The sequence below is a fragment of the Thamnophis elegans genome, chromosome 2, assembly GCF_009769535.1.
Source record: "Thamnophis elegans isolate rThaEle1 chromosome 2, rThaEle1.pri, whole genome shotgun sequence".
NCBI lineage: Eukaryota > Metazoa > Chordata > Lepidosauria > Squamata > Colubridae > Thamnophis > Thamnophis elegans.
Genome location: NC_045542.1, coordinates 101,287,183 through 101,309,051, shown reverse-complemented (window position 1 = coordinate 101,309,051; position 21,869 = coordinate 101,287,183). Strand labels below are relative to the sequence as shown.

The 21,869-nt window shown below is 40.8% G+C and overlaps 1 protein-coding gene across 1 annotated transcript in view; it reads left to right on the top strand.

Annotated features, from left to right (window-relative positions):
* GNAI2 (G protein subunit alpha i2) overlaps positions 1–21,869 on the top strand; it is a 111,656-nt gene that overhangs the window by 67,172 nt on the left and 22,615 nt on the right. Inside the window, exon 5 of the mRNA XM_032210373.1 lies at positions 15,794–15,922. Within this exon, the coding sequence (XP_032066264.1) occupies positions 15,794–15,922 (129 nt within the window). The remainder of the gene's footprint in view (positions 1–15,793; positions 15,923–21,869) is intronic.

The following is a 21,869-nucleotide window of genomic DNA, read 5'->3' as shown; positions in this document are numbered from 1 at the left end:
TCTGTCATACTGTCATGTTGTCTGAACTATTTTTGGTATAAAAACTGAGAGAGCAGCTTTCCGAGCTTGCTGTTTCATCCGTTGCCTTTCCTCATTTGATTAAATTATGTCATATATTTTAGATTATAAGCCCTATGAGCATATGATTGGTCTTTGCAAAGTCATTCTGGGATTCCTTGCAAATATAGAGGGGGGCAGAAATGTTTTAAATAAATAAAGTGCTATTTTTGTAACAGCTGTGGTTTTTAAAATTATCTTCAAAAGCATTGCCAGTAAAATGCATTTACAGAAGTTTGTCTGGATGTGGCTCAGTAGTTTAGTTTGGGCTGAGATGCTAAACAGAATCAGACATAATTAGAACTTGGATGGGAGACCTAAGGGGAGTTTCAGGGCTGTAGGCTAGAATGGGAAGTAAAAAAAAGAACCATCCTGGAAGAAGATAATGGCAAGCCACTTCCATATTGCTGCCAAGAAACTTTTATCACCGGGATTCAAGAATGACATGAAGAAGATGTTTTATTTGTTTATTAAATGTGTTGGCTGTATCACAGGGTAATAGTGGGCAGCTACTAATGTTAATCTTTAGTCTAGTTGTAATCAATACAAACACAATACCTTATTTTTAGATAGATTGCAGTTGTTGCACAATTTAAATTGAGGGTGTCCCTCTCTCCGTGTGTTTTCATGCTGTAGTTGATGATTGATTCCCTGCCTAGTACGTATATTCCTTGTAGATAAACCACTATTTGAAAGACAAACCTGTTTATTGCATTCTGCTCCTTGGTTGTCTCAAAATAGTCACACTGTGTGCAGTCTGACACATAATTGGTGAAACTCATTATTTTCCTGGGTGCTGCTTGGAGAGTCCAAGCATGGGTTAAATACAGCCAATCTGCCCAGGACTAAATTGAAACTTTAAACCACGCCTCTGGTGCTGATTATTCCTCAGATTTTTTTCAATTCAGCCCAGTGGACGCGCTTCAAGTTTCTCTTCAGTACTTCCAGATTGCTTGGACTCTCTTTTATTTCCTGCACCAGTGGCGACACTCACTTCCTCCTCAGTGCTCACCCACGAGCTATTAGAAGGGCTCAAGGTGGAGGATAAGAGGGCTGAAAATGCCTGCCACAAGACTCATTAGGCAGCAGCTTGGGCCATCAAGACTTCCGTCTCTGCATCCTTCCTCTCCAGGGCGGCCCTACTATGGTTGAAGCAGCTTCTTGCTAAGCTTCCGGGTGGGAACACCAAATTGAGGCAGGATGTTAACAAAATTATTGCGGCCACAGAGTACACTGCTGACGCCACCCTAAATGCTGCCAAATTTGCACCTCGATCTCTGGCTTCTAATGTCACTATCCGATGCCTCTTATGGCTCAGACACTGGAACGCAAACATGCGCTCCAAGTGGAAGCTTGCCTCTGCTCCTTTCAAGTGTGGCAAGCTATTTGGGGAGGCCCTTGATCCTGTCCTCATTGAAAATAAGGACAAGAAGAAGGTCATGCCTTTGGTTAATAAGAAGTCTGCTCGCAAGAGTTCCCAATCCTACAGGAGGCAGCCCTTTCGGAACCCTTTCGGAACACGGAGCCCTTTCAGAACACGGAACAGCCATCTACCTCTGGTTCCTTTCAATGTCCCTTTTCCCAGGGTACTAATAGGCCTCAGGACTGGCAGCCCTTTCGTGACAGGGGCCACCAGCAGTCCATCTCTAAACGTCCCTATCGCGGGGAGGGGGGGCTCCAGACCCTTCAGGCGATATAAGTGGCTATCAGCTCCCATCGGAGGGCATCTACAGCTGTTCCACGCCCAATGGGAGCAGATCATGTCAGACCAGTGGGTTCTTCAAACCATACACATAGGTCTGACATTAGAGTTCCTATACACACCTCCTCGACACTTCATCTGATGCCCGACCCTCACTTCCCCAGTCAAGAAGGCTCTCATGGAACAGGAGATCCTTCATCGCAGGGAAATCGGGGCCATAGAACCGGTTCCACCAGGCCAGGAAGGGACAGAATTTTACTCCATCCTCTTCCTTGTTCCCAAGAACTCCAGGGGGTGGAGGGGGATACTAGATCTAAAAAAGCTAAATCGTCACATAGAGTACAGGAGGTTCAAGATGCAGTCCCTTCAGTCAATTCTGGGCTGCATCAGGCCTGGAGATCTCTTAACATCTATAGATATCAAAGAGGCCTACCTCCACATTCCCATTCGCAAGGCTCACCGCAGGTTCCTGAGATTCTTTTATGCAGGCCGCCACTACCAGTATAGGGCACTGCCGTTCAGCCTGTCATCGGCTCCGCGGACCTTCATGAACATACTAGCTGCAGTGGTGGCCTTCCTAAGATCTCATTCCATTGCGACTACATTGTTACCTGGACGACATTCTCATCCAGTCGTCATCACGACAACAAGCGGTGCAGGACCTGCAACACACGGGTGTTCTCCATCAACACAGAAAAGAGTCATCTCACACCGACCACCAGGCTGCAGCACCTTGGAGCCATCATCGACACCATGAGCTGTCAGGTCTCCCTGTCTCCGGAATGGCTGGCAAGCATCAGAGACCAGGTGCTGCAGATGCAACAGTCATCGGAAGCATTGATCGTACAGTTGTCCCAGCTCCTGGGCAAAATGATTTCGTGCCTGTCGATAGTGCCTTGGGGATGCCTTCATTCCCAATACCTACAATGGCTCCTCCTGCCCTTCCAGAGGGCCAATCAGAGCAACTCTCAACAGCTGGTCCTGGTCTCACCGAAAGTACGCCAGTCCTTTCAATGATGGCTGTCCCTTGCTCTTGCAAAGGGCACCCTTTTCAGAGAGCCGGACCGTCTTGCCATCACGATGGACACCAGCCTCGTCGGCTGGGGGACTCACTCTACAACCAGATTGCGTAGGGGAGGTGGTCGACGGCTGAAGCGTCACACAGCATCAACTGGTTGGAGTTGAGAGCAGTGGGTCTCGTCCTCGTTCACTTCCAAAACAGCATCAGGGGGCATCATGTGAGAATCCTAACGGACAATATGGCTACAAAGGTGCACATAAACCGCCAGGGGGGCACTCACTCCAGGTCCCTGATGGCGGAGACCGAATGCCTGGGAAGGTGGGCAGAAAGACACCTGTGCTCGATCCAAGCGGAGCACATCTCCAGGATCAACAACATTCAAGCAGATTGCCTGAGCAGGGTCACAGTAGATCACTCGGAGTGGCGCCTGCATCTGGACCCGTTTCACCAATTGTCTTGGAGGTTCAGCCGTCCGCTAGTCGACCTGTTCACTACCTCAGAGAACATGCACCTTCCCAGGCTTTTTGCAAGGTTTCACACCCCGCAAGCCGAGGGGGTCAACACTCTTCACTATCCGTGGCCATCAGGACTGCTGTATGTGTTCCCCCCATTACCTCTTCTCCCCAGGGTGATTCGGAAGATCCTGTCAGAGGAAGCGGAGGTCCTGCTTGTGGCTCCTGACCAGAAGAACCTGGTTCGCCGACCTGGTGAATCTCTCCGTCAGCCCACCTTGGCGGATTTCCTAACACGAGGTCTCTCTTAGCTAGAGGGTGCTTCAACATCCAGAGCCCCAGTGGTTGCAATTGCCAGTGATGGCAATTGAGAGGGACCTCCTAAATCAGGGTAATCTTTCCACCAAGGTTATTCATACCATTCAGGCATCCAGGCAGTATTCTACGACCAGAATATATGACACCCCTTGGAAATCCTTCAATACCTGGTGCAGAGCGCATGGCGTTGAGGCTGCTGAGGCCATGGTTCCAAAAATTTTGGACTATTTATAGGATGGACTTGACCAAGGCCTGGCTCCTAATACTCTCAGACGACAGGTAGCGGCCTTGTCCACAATTCTAGCAGTGGATGAACACTTGTCCCTCGGCCGTCACCCTATCATCCCTAGTTTCCTGCGGGGCATGACCAACTTGAGGCCCCTGGTTGTCCACAGGTACCCATCCTGGGATCTCAATGTAGTGTTACGGGCGGCCCTTTGAACCACTCCGGTCCGCCAGTCTTAAACATATGACGTTCAAAACCGCCTTCTTGATCGCCATCACATCTGCTCAATGAATTTCTGAATTGGCAGCCCTGTCAATTCGAGAGGACTTATGCCTAATCCAACCTGACAGGGTGATTCTCCGTTTGGACCCGGCATTTATTCCTAAAATTAATTCCTGGTTTCACCAGGCCCAGGAGGTCGTCTTCCCAGATTTTTGTCTGCACCCCAAACATCCTAGAGAAAAGAGATGGCACAAGCTAGATGTTCGCAGGACATTATGTAAATTATTAAACACACACCTACTTTCTGACGTTTCGAGTCGCTTTTTGCATCCTTTCAACCTGCTTCTCAGGGCCGCAAGATCTCTTCTCCTACCATTGGGCGTTGGTTGCAGGCCTGTATTACCTTTGCCCATGTTCTACAATCCACACTGGTGCCACACCATATCACCACACATTCCATCAGAAGTGCCACCACCACGGCGGCCTGGGCCACCCAGGCACCGATTGAGGAGATTTGCAGTGCAGCGACCTGGACTTCCTTGTCTCCTTTTGTTCGGGACTACAAATTGGACAAATTTGCTTTGAAGGGGCATTTGGGAGGTGAGTTCTTCAGGACATCCATACAAGTGGAGAGACCCTGGAGGCTTCTTCTTCCTGCCCTAGTGACATTTAGCTTGGGTATGTCCCATGCTTGGACTCTCCAAGCTGCACCCAGGAAAATGACCATTGGCTTACCTGAAGTTTCATTTTCTGGGTGCTGCGAAGGAGAGTCCAACCCCACCCTGGGGTCTGTCTCCACCTTTTGTAGCAGTCTTTTGAACTGGACATGTGACTCTTATGCAGACCATTGTATGGCTTTGTTCCTGAACTTCTCAGTGCGCAATGTCCACACCTTCATTGAGAAAAATCTGAGGAGTAATCAGCACCAGAGACGTGGCTTAAAATTTTAATTCGGTCCTGTGCAGATGGTCTGTATTTAACCCATGCTTGGATTCTCCTTCGCAGCACCCAGAAAACGACCCTTCAGGTAAGCCAATGGTCAATCTGATTCTAGAAGTCACATCATAATGTGCTATCTTTGATTTTTAAGGATTTTCAAGGCTTAACTGGTGTGTGTGTGTGTGTGTGTGTGTGTGTGTTTGTGTATCTGTATGTGTGAAATTTGAAGAATGTGATATAGAATGTTTACAAAGAAAATATGCAAAGATTACACACATACACATGCGAATATATATTTAATGATCATTCTTTCCTCTGTACTGTTGAAATACGTCTATAAATATTGTGAGAGTGAGACAGATTTTTTTAGAGGTCCAATTTCTATAGAAATGGCTCGTAAAATGTTATATAGTGCTTGGACTGGTCTTTCACATTTTTCTCTTTTTATTTCACCTGACAAATGACAGAGCAACAGGAGGCCTGTTTGCTTAATGAGATGGTCTAAAAATGGGAAAGCTGCCTAGGTTGAAGTATCCATGCAGCTAAACTGGATTCAATGATTAGGCAGAATTAGTGTGAACAGGAAATGTCAGACATGAAGCCAGAAGTAATAAACAGGCTTGGAAAAATAATGTGGTTCTGTATAATATCACAACTCTGGCTGCAGAAGTGGCAATACTGGAGAAAAGACAAATGAATAAAAATAAACAGACAAAGATACAGATGAAACACATACAGATAATGAGTTTCATGTAGGGATTATCCCTAGCATCTTCTAAGTACTATGAATCCCTGATCAGAAACCAATAAAGATAAAGGTAATATATTGAATAATGTATAAAAAATCTTTCCCCGTGATACTTGGACCAGTTAATATGCTTAAATCGTATATCTACCTGCTTACTTTTGTACTTACTTAGAAGAAAGAATCATTTAATTCAATGGAACTGGCTTCTGAGTAGTATATTGTATGATTCCAGAGTTATTGATATTTATTCTGATTATATTTATATATGTTAACCTATATCAAGATAGACTTGTACAGCTAGAATTTCTAGGGAATATATTGTAACTATTTCAATTGGAAAGGCTACTAGGAAATAATAAGCAACATTTTGATTTTCTCTAATATTTGATGTATTAAAATAGGATAGGTATGTAGAATATGAGAAAAAATGAATTTTGTAATAGGTATTTGCATTCTTCTGCATGTCATTAGGAGATATTATTGTAATTAGGCGTGGAAAAATCAGATACTTTATACACACTTATAAAATGTATATTTTTACACAGAAAAAATCCTCTTAAACAAAGGCCCGCTGAAATAATCAGATTTTAATTGTTTCCCTAAACTTCAGTAATATTGCAGGAAACTGAATGTCTGGCAAGATGCTCTAGGAAGAAGAGAGGCAGAAAAACTGATAGTCCTTGACTTACAACCACAAAGAAGATACTCGCATGACTGCCTTGCTTAATAACCATAATCTTAGCTCTTCCTATTGTAATTGTTAAATGACCACACAGGTCACATCTAGGGGCTATGGAGGCCCAGCATCCACCAGCATGTGGAAACCTGCCGTGAGCTGGAAAGCGCAGCCAAATAGGCCCAACAGTACAGGGGCCTCTTCCCCCTCATTTCCTAAAGATCTCAGCTGGCCAGGCCCACCAGTAAATGGAAACCTGTTGTGCACTGGAAGGCCTTGGTCAGCTGTGTCCAATGGTACACGATCTTCCTGCCTCCCCCATCACTCCAAGAAGCCTGGCCTTCTCCCACAAATCATAGAAAACTTCAATCATGGAAAGCTGCCTCTCCCTATCATTCCCAAAAAACCTGGCCTTCCTCCACCAATCATAGAAAGAAGGCTAGACCCAATGGCACATAGGTTCAGGATGCTCCTGGGGAGGGATACAGAAAAGTACAGGTTTCTCAGGAGTGGGGAGGCAGGAAGCTAGCATGCCACTGGGCCTACCCAGTTGAAGCCCTCCAGGAGTGGGAAGGGGAGGCAGGAGGCCCACTCTTCTTCCCCTAAAACCCTTACTTAACTTTTTTTTCACTTTTAGAGAAAGAAATAAAGGTAAAGATTTAAAGATGTTTTTCTATTTCAATTTGGATAATTGGATTATTCTCCTTTTCAATTCAGCATTTTTATTTAATCATTTTGTACATTTGTGTATACAGGTATGTATGTAATGTGCGTGTATATGTATATGTAGAAATAGATAGAGAGATAGAGAGGGAGGGGCGAAGGAGGAAATTCAAGGTCAACAGACTAATTAGAGAAAATCCCATTTTTATTATCTAGTTTTAAAAAAAATAACATTTTTTAAAAAATTGCTGCAGTAGACATACAGTATTCATTCAAACTAGATCAAAACCATATATTTTAAAAAATGCAATCTGAGCTTTCTTTCATGCTTCAGAACACTATAGCAGTTTCTAGAAGAGCTTTATTGTGGTAGTGTCATCACTACAAGTCTTAATTTTCCATCTAAACCAGGAGTGAAATCCTCCCGGTTCAGCCAAACTGGTAGGGACGATTGTCCTTGGTTTTGCGAACTGGTAGTAAAAAAACAAAAAAAGCTTCCGAGGGTCACTCAGCTCAGCTGTGAGCTACGTGATCGTCAGAAGCTTCTTTTCCTGCTGGTTCGGGCGAACAGGCAGGGGAAAAATGCCTTAAAAAGCGGTGTATGTGTGTGTGTGTGTGGGAGGAGCTGCAAAAGAGGGAGAGATCTGGCACTAGATGCAGCTTCAGAGGATACCTTGATTGCATAGCAATCCAGGGCAGGAAGGGACCTGGAGATCATCCAATCCCTGCTCCAGCAGGACATTGTTAAAGTGAGTTTCTGTCTTTTGACTCCCACCCCAGTCACATGACTACATAGCCACACCCATCCAGTCATATAACCCCCACCAAGCCATGCCCACATGACCCCCACCAAGCTACAGAACTGGTAGGAATTTTTTTTAGATTTCACCATTGGTCTAAACAATCTTTTCCTGTTTTGTATGTTTTGAAAAAATGGCTTAATGAATATAATGGCATGGGCAGCTTTATCAGAGCACTACAAATGTTCTTAAACTTTTTCTGAAAACATTAATTAAATGACTTGAATGTTTGGATAAAGTCAGGAAGTGTTTCAGTCTTGTTGATTGTCTTTCAAGTTTATTTTCTAATTTTTGAAAAACAGTATGAAAATGCTTAAGAAAATACATCACTTATTATTGCTGCATTCTGTTAGAGTATCACACTGTTCACCCCCTTTAGGCCAAGCAAGACAAACAATATTGTGTAATTGGATCCAAGTTTTCTTAGTATGTATGGTTTGGCTTCCACATTCAGGCTGCAGCATATACGATGTGATTTAATGCCCCACTGAGATTTTTGGGTGTACATTTTCAGGGTTCCCAAATATGAAGTGGAGATATTCTCTGCACAACTTTGGTTTAAAAAATCCTATTGAAAAGGTTGATGCTATGCTGATCATTTTCGTTGTGGCTTTCCAATTCTCCCGCTTGTAAATGATTTCTGTTTGCATGACGTTTTTTTGTAATCATTAGAAAATGGCTACAATTTGCATCTCTCTCTATATTGCTGCCTACATCGTGTGCTTGATTTTTTTTCTTTTTGCCTTCACTCAGATGATGATCAGGTGTTATCTTTTAAAACACAATCCTTAAGTATAAAACTAACTAATATTTTGGGGGTCTTGTGTGCTGAAATGAGTGTTGCAAACATTTCTGCTCTAAGAAGTTTGCAGTCTAAGTCACCACTTTGATTCTCTGTAGATGTGTTGGATTACATCTCACAAATACTTTTAATTCCACCACACTATTCCATCACACCCATCCAACACAATTAACATTGGTGGGGAAGATGGGACTTGTAATTAAATATGCAGAACTGTGTCTATGTGTCTGTGTAAGTTTAATTATTTGTACATTTGGGCTACGCTAAGGCTGTAAGCTGCAAAGATATAGCTAATAAAACCACCGAGCCCCTTTGGACTTGTTTGCTTCTAGTTTGAAGAAGCTGTTCAGAGATTACTCAGTGTCTTTTATCTTTGCCTATCATGCTGGTTTGAAACATTTTATGATTTGCAAAGTAATGCGAAGCAATATTTAATACAAGCAGTCTTGTGACTCTTAACAAATAAATATTCAGTGTATGCTGTTAGCCATGAAGAACTAATGGAATGTAAATGTTGGAACATGTCTTCTAGTATTGTCTAGTCTTCATCTAGTCTAATCTCCTACCTTGTTCCTCATGTCTTCTGGCCCCTTATCATTTTGCTTGCTATATTCTGGATGTCTCTGGTTTGCCGATTTTCTTCCTAAAATACCATGCCCAGAATCAGATGCAGTATTTTAGATGTCGGTCTGACTGATGCAAAATAAAGAAGAATAGTAATTTGATCTTAACACTATATGCTGTTGTTCCAGCTTATGAATACATTTATCATTTTTTTGCAACTGTAAGATGTTTTGTGATCCACCAAGGCATCCACTGCTGCTCCATATGATCCTTCCACAAATCCTACATGCCCTCTTTTTGTTTAGTGGCTGCATTCCATTCCAATGACATGTAGCGAAATCAGTGGTGGGTTCCGGATCCTCTTCCAACTGGTACGGTTGCAACAGGCCCGGCAGCCTCCACATGGAGACGTGCACACGTGCGCAGCTCGCACATGCGTCTTAGCGTCTCTGCGAGCCTCCACGACGCTCCAGCTGCTATTGCTGGATTTTGCTCAGTATTACATTTTGTCAAGATCTTTCTGAACTCTTGATATAGTCTGTTAAGCTATTTGCTCTCTCTCTTATCAGTGGGTAATCTAAAAAATTTAAACTCATATTTTCTTACTGAGATTCAAGTCATAAATACTTTGTATTTGTACTTTGTACTTTGTACAATGTAAGATCTAGGACCGAATCTGTGGTATATTTTTTGACATTTCCCTCCATCTCATTGGGTACATAGTTCAACCGGCAATGCATTTATGTAGTAGCATAGTTCAATTGACATTTTGTAAGCTTTTCTAGTAGAATCTGATGGGAGACTATCAAATGCTTTGAGCTAATTGAAGTTTCTCTCCTTTCTTTTAACATGAACGACCATATTAATAATTTTAGTTGTAGTAGCCACCGTGATAAGCAAGTGGAAATTTTCATCCATTTTCGCTTGTTCTCTCCATGTTAAATAGCAATATAAGAAAGATAGTATAGTTCTGTGATGGTGAACCTATGGCACATGTGCCACAGGTGGCACACAGAGCCATTTGTTAGGGCACACGAGGTGTTGCCCTGTCAGCTCCAGTGCGTGCTGGCCAGCTGACTTTGGCCTTCATTTTCAGCCGTTTTTCAGCCGTTTGGGAATGGACTTCCAGTTTGCATGTTGGGCCATTTTTCTCCCTCCGGAGGGTTCAGGGAAGCCTCCTGAAGACTCTGGACGGCAAAATAAAAATCCCTACAGGCAAACCAGAAGTGACTTCTGGTTTGCTCGAAGGGCTGTTTTTCATCCTCCAGGGAACCTCTGGGTAGCAGGGGAGGATGTTTTCGCCCTTCCCAGGCTCCCAGAAAGCTCTGGAGCCTGGGGAGGGTGAAAAATATGTCCATCACAAGGCAAAAGTGGGGGGGGGTGTTGTGCACATAGAATTATAGGTGTGGCCACGCCCGTGCCCCCCGCTTTTGGCACGCGATAGGAAAAAGGTTAGCCATCCCTGATATGGTTTCTTCAGGATTATAGCCACATTGTAATCTGCTTAAAATATAACTGTTAATAATATGCCAATTAATGAGCCACAGCATATATTAATAGAATAATATTGACATTGTTCATGCTAAGACTTGTTGATTTCTCTTGTAAGTGATCAGTGCTGTTTTCTTTATACAGAGTTTTGTTTTGATTGTTAAATCCATTGTTGCCTAGGCTTTCAAAATGAGGAAAAAAGCTAGAACTGAAGAGGTCTCAAAAAGAAAATAGAATGCCAACATTTAATAGAAAGTGGTTACAAGCCAAGAATGTTAGGTTTCTGTACTGCTGTGTATGCAGATGACTCGCTGCAGAGTACAACAGTGATCCTGCCAGAGAAAGCCAATTTGGACAGTATGGTGCAGAGTGTACAAACATACAAAGCTTTTAGAGCATGCTGAGGAAAACAGAACATCTGTAATTAGAGAGGATTATTTAATATGGATGGTATAATGGTACCCAATAAATAATAGTTATGAAAGATTATAACTCTTCAAATGCCTATTACATTTAATAGATTTTATCTATATTCCTGACCCAAAATCAAATGCATTAATAAACTGAAAACATAAAAATTATGGTTTTATGTTTTATTAAACTCTTACTTCTGCATTATACATGATAACCTTCCCCAATGTGGTATCATACAGATGTATTGCAACTTCTGGCTTTCTGCTCCCACGATTCTCAGTATTAGTATAGGAGAGAGTAATGTAATAAACACATTTTATATAACTATATAAACTAGAATAACAATAACCAAAAATGTAATCAATGTCTCAAAAGTTGATCATTAATATATCTCTGCTGAAGACTGAAAATTTCTGATGGACAGTCAAGAAAGAATAATAATTACAAATGTATCATTTAAATGCATTGTTAGTAGAGGAAGAATTTGGAGCACAGACTTGGTAGAGTATTTCATTTTTCTTCTGTCAAATTTTTTTCTATTGCAACTCTTCCATCTTCTTTTAATCATAAATGGCTTGGGATCACATTATCCATCATGTGAGCAGAAATCTTCTGTTATAAAATGATAATATATACTAAAATAATTTGGGCAATAATAGGAACTAGAAAGCATTAAAGTTGCTTAATTTGTGTTCAATTTTGAGGCAATGAAAATAAATTTATTGGGATAATAATATCAAAAACATCTCCATCATTGGAGAGACTGCAGTGAATCAGCTGACAAAGAAAAAAAATGCAGTTCTGGGTGCATGTATGAAACAATCCAAAGAAATACAATAAGAACACAGTTTGGATAAAGCAGGTGGATTAGGATAAAAAAGCTGAATCTAAATAATTTGTAACAACTGCAGAAATGGTGGGAAAAAGAGCAAGGAAAACCAAAACTTGGACAGCACCAGGAGAAGATGGCATGGATTTTGGTTGAAACATCTGATTGGTCTATACCCATTCCTTGCCAAGCATGTATTGCAACTACATGCTGCAAAGAGGTGAAAATTAAAATTGGTTAACATATAGCAAAACTACCTGATAATGAAAGAGCCAAGAAAAGGGGCAACTATAGGTAAATTACCTGCTTACCAATAATTTTCAAATTGCTAACTGGTAGCAAAGTAGCAATGATAGCGCATTGAAATATCTGCAAGAAATAGTATATGACTGCAAGCAAGAACTGGTGAACAAAACAGAGAACGTAATAAAAAATGAAGAAAATGAAGACACTAAAATGCTCCATGACTTTACAATTCAAACAGACAAGCATAACAGCTCAGATTTAACAATTGTTGATAAGAAAGACAAAAAAGTTTTGATAGTAAACATTGCAGTACTGGAATGGTGTTGCAAAACTGGAAAAAAAAATCACAAAATACAAAGACCTGCAAATAAAAATAGAATGACTGTAGTGAAAGAAAACGAAGATAGTACCAATAGTATTAGGCACCTTCAATGCAATCCCAATCCCAAAACATCTGGAGCCTCACTTGAACATCTTTGGATTGACAAAATCACCAGCAATCAATTGCAAAAGACAGCTTAATGGATGATACCTTTAACACTATCCTAAATCCTTGGCAAGGCGGCCTTGCACTGGTAGCCAACCTGCTCTGGATTCCAGATCCTTCAGCACATGAAGCGGCATCTTTCTCCAAAACAGGTTCAATTAATTTCTCTACCTATTTCAAAAAGGTTCCCTCCAAACATAACATTCATTAATTAAAATAGAATCATCAGAGCAAAATGAAGGAGAGGTGGTGATCTAAATGCCTTTGTGTAATACTTTTTTTTTCTTTTCTTTTTCTGTCATTACAATATTAAAGAAGGAGAGGAAGGGAGAATGGGCATTTAAATTCTTACAGAATGCTGATTGTAGTTATTAGTGACTAATGAGTTTATATTATCATCTTTATGGTTGTTTGCCACATCCTGCTGTCACATAATTGTTTTTTTGCCAGTTTCTGGCATTTACTTCCATTTTTTTGGTAAAAAAAATGCCAATTGGGGAAAATTGATTCCTTTAACCATGGCGTTCACTTAACAACTATGAGAAAACTCAATCACATGATGCCTCAGCAACAACTTATGGCTGTAATTCCAGGATCAATCACAGTTGTAAGTCAAGGACTGCTATACATAGAGAGAGGTGTGTGTGTGTGTGTGTGTGTGTAACTATATATTGGAAACAATGTATTTTATTTGCTTCCTATCTTAATGTATTGATGTATTAAAAAAGAAACACATAAACAAGTGTAGTTTTGATATGCAAGTCAATGTGCAGCCCACGGAGGTCCTCATATATGGCTTAATGGTCCTATTTCCATTTGAGTGAAACACCACTGGTTAAAGAAATCATTTTTTCCTGTTGGACAAGGCTCCCTGATCTTATTTTCATGCTGCATTTCACATTTCATAGATGCATTGATTACAATCAATATTTCTGTGAAATATAAAAATGAAGCAGCAAAATAAAATCTTAAGGAACAAGTATATGGATTCTGATCTGCTGACTACCTTGTTTTTCTTCCTCCTGCTTTGCAAGTGAAACAATGGACACTGGCAAATTGGATTCCCCCCCCCCCCCGTCTTTGAGAGAGGTTTATTTCTCCCCTCCCCTCTTACTCTGCTGTTTTCTGTCTGAAACACTCCACTAACTGTCCCCTCTCTTCTCCCTAAAGACTTCCCTTTTGTTATTAGGAAGGAGAGCTGTAGTGTTTTGATTTTAAACGCACGTAGCCGTAAATTGTTTCTGCATTTGCACATTTTCCCTGGTTTGTTGCCATAGTGATGAATATTTTCCTCTTTCCAGAAAATTCTATTGAATGTATGTTATTATGCAGCCATAATTGACTTAAAATGATGGTGGTGGGTGAGTGGACTGCAGACCTGAGTATATTTCTCAAGAATATTAGGCACCTGCTACTAGTTCCAAGTGTTGCACAGCTCAGAAAAATGAAATATAACAATGTGCAAAAGCAGCATCTTTCGTTGTAACACTACTTCAGTTTTGCCAAAATTGAACTTCCCCTTTAATGACTTTTTCTTCCTCTACTGTTACGATAAAGTACAAAGTCTGAACTATAACATATGCAATGATAGTGACAAGGGTAGCCATTTTACAATTCAGAAACAACTTTTAAAATTTATCTCAACATGGAACCTGTATCGAAATGGTAGCCTGAATATCAGTTGACATTTGTCAAACTACATGTAATAGCTTTCTTGCATTAAAGTAATTACATCTCTTGTACTTGCTTTTGTCTCTTTCTAAAAATACTATCAGAGGTTACAAGTGAGAGGCGGAGAACTGATTTCTTGTGTAGGTTTGAGGTAGGAACATTTTAGAAGGATTTTGGAGAGAGTGATATATCTTAGCTGGTAATGTATGATTCTATTTTCCTCTCTCTTCTTTCAATACTGATAGTCCAATCCTGGAAGATTCTAAGTAGTCTATAGCAAACTCCAAAATTAAATATAGATGACTGTTGTGATTCAGAACTGTTAGGGGCCAGAGAGCCTCTTAATTGCCTCAGCTGCCTTATAGAATATTAACAAACAACATTGGGACCATTCACACCTCTGGGCTTGAGGTGGGGGGGGGGAGGAAGAGTTCCATAAACTAGAATGGGACAAAGTAAATCTCTTCCAACTTTGTGCATGTAATAATCTGCCATTACTATATACAAAATTAAACTTCCATGAGTATTTTCTAATTAAATATCCATTAGTCCCAATTAAAAAAAAATCTGGGTTCTTTGTAATGGTAAGCTTTAACATTCCTTGTATCATTTGTCCCTTTGTGTTTTTGAATTGAATTGAATTGAATTGAATTGATTTTATTTGTAGGCCGCCCTTTTCCCTGAGGGGACTCAGGGCGGCTCACAGAAAACCGGGGAGGGGGGAATACAGCACTAAGACGACAACACATAATAAAATAATAAGCAACATGCATACAACATTCGGGCGGGGTAATGGTCCTTATCCCCAGGCCTGACGGGTGAGCCAGTTCTTCAAGGCTGTGCGGAAGGCCTGGACGGTGGAGAGGGTACGAATCTCTACGGGGAGCTCGTTCCAAAGGGTCGGGGCCGCTGCTGAGAAGGCCCTCCTCCTTGTGGTTGCCAGCCGACATTGGCTGGCCGATGGAATGCGGAGGAGGCCTAACCTATGAGATCTTATAGATCTTATAGGTTTTTCATCTTTGACTCAAGGTATTTTTATACACAGTGAACAAGCTAGTCCCCATTCATATGGAAATGACAGATTAGGGAGTTAGAACTGAAGTAAAGCTTCTTGGATGAGACCTGAAATGTTTTCAAAGAAAAAAAACCCAAGAAAATCCAGTTGCCTTTTCGAAAAAGCACCTTTGGGACAACTGATTAGGATGAGGTACTCTGCAAATTAAGACACACAGAATAAGGATAATTATTCTGTTCTCTCTCCCCTCCCCCCTGAATATGTTTTATCTTTGTTGATCAATAGAAACGGGTTTCTGAGGTTTCATTTTTCTAAAGCTGCCTTCCTCAGGGTGTGAGATAATAGCTATGCTGGCTGCGAATGATAGCGCTTACTGCTGGTATAAAATTTGGTACATCTTGGAAACTTCAGGTAAGATAGTTTGTTAACCCCCAACATTTTTTCCTGCAGCTACCTGAATGACTTGGAGAGGATAGGCAGAATGGATTATATTCCAACCCAGCAAGATGTGCTGAGAACCAGAGTGAAGACTACAGGCATTGTAGAGACTCATTTTACCTTCAAGGACTTGCATTTCAAGTAAGTTCATAAAATTGTACTTTTATTTTCTTTGACAAAAAGGAACTCATTACAGCCAAAGGATAAAGTTGGATTTTGGCTCTCTGTGCATGTAATGCAGAAGTACCATGTTATATGTATCTTGCAGGGAATGTTGTATTTTACAAGACCTATATAATATTTAAATTGCTGGACATTGTTACTTAAACCTATTAGGAGGAGGCAGGCTTGTGAGAGAGTGAGTGCAAAAGAAGGAAAGATCACTTTTATGTCCCAACAATTATTCTGAAACCATTAGGTATATTTGCATGTCAATGAATGATGAATATGGAAATGTCGTTCTTCCTCTGCTTTCAGCTTTAAACAGGCTGCTACGAATTGAGATATCCTTGACAATCTTAGTTGTTTAGTAATGAATGAAGACTTCTGGGAAGGATGAAAAACAAGATGGTTGTTCAGGTTTTCCCCTTTATGAATGATACTTGGTAATGAAAAGATCAGAACTCAGGCTCTTTTGATAGGGAACAGTTAGCCTAGTTTGATATGCAAATGAAAGCAAAATGCGTCCCAAAGCCTGTGCAGTATTTTCCTCTGCAATAGCAGATTTTAGGCAGATCTCATCTTTGCTAGCAACAGTACATCTGGCATAATCCAGTTTGATGGTTGACAGAATTAGCTGCAGTCTATCTCCATGCAGCAAGAAGGAAGGAAAAGTAAATGACCTTTTTTTTAAAAAAAGTTACCAGAGCAGGCTTTAGGAAGAACTGTAAAAAGTGTGTGTGCATGTAGGAAGAACAGTTGTGATAGTTCAGATGGAGATTTAGGTAGTATACATGAGTAACATCCATAGCAAAATAATTGAATTTGTGAGAATTAAAAGCTCTCTGGGGAAGACAATGTAGGGGAAAAACATTCTTCAGATAAAGATATCAAAGGAAACAATCTGTTCCAAAATTTTGCTTTACCCTTGATTAGCACTGATGATGTTGCCTAGTTTGGGTAATGAAACATCTGCAAGAAAACAACCAAGCTCAGAGAACACCAAGACCACCCCCACCCTGCCTCAGTTTGCTTCCTCTCTAAAGAACAGGGAAATAGAATTGTTGCTAGCATTTTAGTGCAAAACAACACAAAACCTTTAGTCAGCATATTAAATACAGAGCCCTTACTATCTAACATTGCCTTATAACTATTTTACACGAATAATTTAGAAGAGTTGAGTGTTTGCAGCATCATTTTAAAAGAGTATGCTGAAGAAAAAAACAGGTAAAAGTTGCATTAGAGACTGTATTAAACCTTTATTAGGAGAAGTATTTTAAAAGTTATCCCAAAAACATCTTCTTTCCCATATCTCACTAGGAAGGAAATAAACAGGTAATTTTACTGAAGAAAATTTCTTGATGTTAAGGAGATAAATAAATGTCCCTTATCTTCATTTGACTAGGTACTTTGTGTGAGACAGGCCAAGAGAAGAAAATTGTTTTGAAATTATTCTGGTCTTTTGCCCTTATGCTGAGCTACATTTAAATTTGCAATCATTGGAATATAGAAATTAAATTCTTCAATAAAAAGCAATGAATAAGGAACAGAGTGCTATGAAATATTTTCTTTTAAAAAGTAACATTTATATTTTCCACCAAGACTTGGCAGGTTTCTCTCCATTAATGTTCCTTGTTTCAGGAATATTATTATATTCCTTATTACTCCAAAAATAACTATTTTATTTTTGTCTTGTCTGTAATATCCCTTTTTTATGGAATTACTTTTGATAGATATTACCAAGCCATTGAAAACAGGCTTGAATTTCCCCTTCTTTGCAGGATACTTATAATATCATTATAGCATTTATTAAAAGTCACATTTAACTATAGTTTCACATACATATTTTCATATTATCTAAAGAAATGTACCTGTTCTTAATTATATTGCCAGCTGGCAGCAAGATGGATGAATGACTGTTTTTGAAGTTGAAAAACTAAATTTGGGATGAGCCATTAAATAGTGATACTCGGGTTAGATTCCCATTTTTGGAAACTGAAAATTCACATTACGGTTATGAATTATTTAAAAGATCTATGTGTGATTCATTTTATTAATGACTTTGGGTGGCTTACAAATATATAATAAAATATGTAAAAGCAACATTAAAATATGAAACCCAAACTAGCATTCAAAGTCCAACCACATAACTATTGAGGAACTTTCTAAATTGTGTAACCAGGAGTTTTCTTTCTATATCAGTGGCATGCTTCCCTAAAAGAGATCTCATCATGAAAAAAATAGAATTGGAGTCAAATGCTTCTATAGTAAGACTTATTAGACCTGAGAGTGAGAAATGAATTATATGGGAATAGGTAATTCAGAAGAAATTTTGAGCACTTTGAATTGCATTCAGATTAGACAACCAGCAACTACTGATAATGTTTGAATATTAATATGTAATTTTTCATAGAGACACCATTCACTACTTGGTCTAACTGCAGTTTCTTCAAAGGATGCCCTACAGTGCCCTCATTAAATGAAATGACATCTCTCTCCTTCAGATAGAGTTATACCTATGCTATCAGCCAAAGTGGATAAACAGCTTCCCTTCAACATTAAAATCATTTTGCCAGCATCATTGCTAAATCCAGAAGGATCCCAGGCTGCAAATGCATGTTTGTTTCTTAATGAAGATGACAGCACAGAATATATTTGTCACCCAAATCATGAAATCCAACTGCTGAAATCAGTAAATCCATTTGTTTAGGTTTAATTTATTCTCCCACATAGTCATCACATCTTGGAATTACATCTCACATAAGCAAAGTCATTAGAGAAGCTGGCAGGGAAGATTGCTAGTTGCTCCATTAAGTCACTCATACCTCTACCTGGTAGCCTGTCGAGCAGTGTTCATACTGTGCCTCATGGGGCACTCACATATCTTGCCCAACTCACAGCAGCCACCCTCGGCCTCACCACCCTTGCCTTGCCCACAACTTACTTGCTGTTGGTTTGATGGCACCTGCCTGGGACTTACTTAATGACCTATGGACCTTGTATAATGATGGCAACAAGGAATGCTGGGATTGCCATCGCTAAGTGATGCAGTCACATGATGTTGCAGTTTATGACCACGTCACTTACCAAATCGAAATCTTGATTCAAATTACTGTACCATTGTTAACTAAGGATTACCTATATCTGCTGCAGGAGATGTTTTTAGCCAGCATACTTTCTGTTATGAGTTCTTTTCATGGCACTGGTTGATGCATGCTGTCAGCTGTTGTAAAGTCAATGAACCCAGAATGATTTCTTTCCACACCAAATGCATTCCTCAGATTGCTGATACATACAAATATTTGGTCACAGAATCCTCTTCTAGACCGGAAGCCAAACTATTTTTCTAAGGCAATTTCTTTTCTGAAGCTTTTGTTGTATAACTTTCTTAAATGGCTCAGTTGTAATTAATACCAGAGTAACCTCATGGTAATTGTTGCACCTCTGATTGTCTTCTTTATTGAAAATGTGAATTTGTATTGCCTTTATTTTCTCAGTATGTCAGTTCATTTGGAGGAATAAGTGGACAATTTAGTGTATCACCACCAATCTTTAGTGATTCTATAGTGATTTCATCTGCTCCAACAGTTTTCCAACTTTTTAAATTAATAGGTGACAGCTTTTATTTCAGAAATCCTGAGCTCATATTCTTAAGTGATTCCATCTGGACAGTTAAGAAGTGGTGGTGGTTTCTTCCAGAACAGGGAGTATTCATGCCAGTGACTCAAGCAATTCAATTCTAACCATATAAAAGTGTCATTTGTGTTTTGGATGTTGTCATGCATGCCTTGAAATTTATCTGTGGGGGTTAATATAGTCTAAACCAGGGGTGTCAAACTTGCATTTCTTTGAGGGCTGGATCAGATTGTAGTTCTCGTCCAGGGCCAGCAGGGTGGGGAGACAGGACAGATGATTCCTGTAGCATCCTGCAAGGCAAAAGCAAGCCGTGCGGAGGCCCTGTGAGGCCCCCATGTGGCTCATTTTTGGCCTCCCTGGCCTCCAGCAGCAGTCTGCTGACCAAAAACAGCCCACAAAGAGGCCTCTGCAGAGTGCTGTAGGAGACTGGCGAGGCTGAAAACAGGCTGCCCCCCACGGCCCATTTTGGGCACCAGAGGCATCGCAGGCCAATCCTTTGATATTTCCAGGCTGGTCCCATGGGCTGGATATAAGCACTCCTTGGACCAGTTCCGGCCTGCGGGCCTTGTGTTTGACACCCCTGGTCTAAACAGTGCAATATTTATGGAAACATGTAGTTCCTTGAAATTCTTTTGCAATGCTATCCCAGTAGGTAGACCATACTGCTTTCAGGAAGGTGTAGATCTCCTTATTAAGCTGTCAATGTTGTATCATGTCTTTGGATTTACATTGTTTTATTTGTCTACCATGTTAGGTATTCATCTGACATCCATGTTCATATTCACTGTTACGATATAGAAACATTTCTTTGGTGCTTTTGCTAATTATTTTTGAGAACTGTAGCATTCAGTTGCTTACATGTTCCAGACATTCAGGGATGCAAATTGGTTGGTGAGCATTATTTGGAACGATTGTTTGGAAATAAGATCTTGTAGTTTCACTTGTTCCTAGAGTTTGGGAGTGGCTGCATTAGGAGCAGTTCATTTCAGTTGTAGTACTGTACATAAAAGATTATAGTTAGACCTACAATCAATGCCTCTCATTGATTAGACTTCCATGAACGATGTTCAGAACCAGCAGTTGCTAAGAAGACAGTCAAGGTCTGATGTATCTTTTCCACTGAGTGACCTCTATCTTAATTGATATTTCAGTGGGTTCTGAAATAAGTTGTTTCCAATTATTAGTCCATTCGCTGCTGGAAATGATAAGCAGAATAGGCCAGTAATTTTGCTCAGTAATTCTCAGCCTTTTTGATTGCTGCCAGTGTGAGCATTCCAGTCACCGGCAATAAAATTAATTTATTTCAAGTAATGAATTTAGAATAATTTGTAACTATGCATAGAATTGTTCTTATGTCTTATCTCTGCTTATTCCTCTAGAAGCCTAAGTTGCAATTGTATATGATTTTATTGTTCCTGAAAGGGACAACACTGGCAGTCAACTCGAGACTATTTAGAGCAGCAATGGCGAACCTTTTTTGGCTCACGTGCCATAAGTGGAGGGAGCGTGGGGGGGGGTCGTGTGCGGGCGTGCCGCACCCATAATGCAATGTGCAACCCCCCAGTGCACATGTGCGCAATACAGGCGCGACCCCCATTTTTATCATGCTTTTTTCGCCCTTCCCAAGCTCCAGAGATTTTATAGGAGCCTGGGGAGGGTGAAAACAGCCTCCCTCGCCCCCTGGAAGCCCTCCAGAGCAGTGAAAACAACCCTCCGAGCAAAGCGGAAGTCACTTATGGTTTTCTCGGAGGGTCGTTTTGAGTGCTCCGAAGGCTTCAGAAACCTTCAAGAGGCTTCCCTAAAGCTTCCGGAGCAGTCAAAATGACCCTCCGAGCAAACCGGAAGTCCGTTCCCGAACTTTCAGTTTGCCCGTAGGGCCAGTTTTTTGTGCTCCGGAGGCTTCAGGTAAGCTCATGAAGCCTCCGGAGGACCTATGGGGGGGGGCTCTTTTCACCTTCCCCAGGATCCTATAAAGCCTCTGGAGCCTGGGGAGGCGAAAAATGGCTTTAAAAAAGGGTGAACTCAGCTGGCCAGTGCGCGCATTCACGCTGGCCAACTGACAGGGCAGTGCCGCGCGTGCCATGACAAATGGCTCCGCGTGCCATCTGTGGCACACATGCCAAAGGTTCGCCCTCACTGGTTTAGAGGCTCATGATATTTTTAAAAAGTACAGTCTACAAACAAAGCCAACACTCTCCATTATCCTAGCCTGCAGTAGCAGCACATGATCATGTGGAAATTTCCAGATCCAGGAAGTCACAGTTCTGATAATGACACAATTTAAATTTTATAC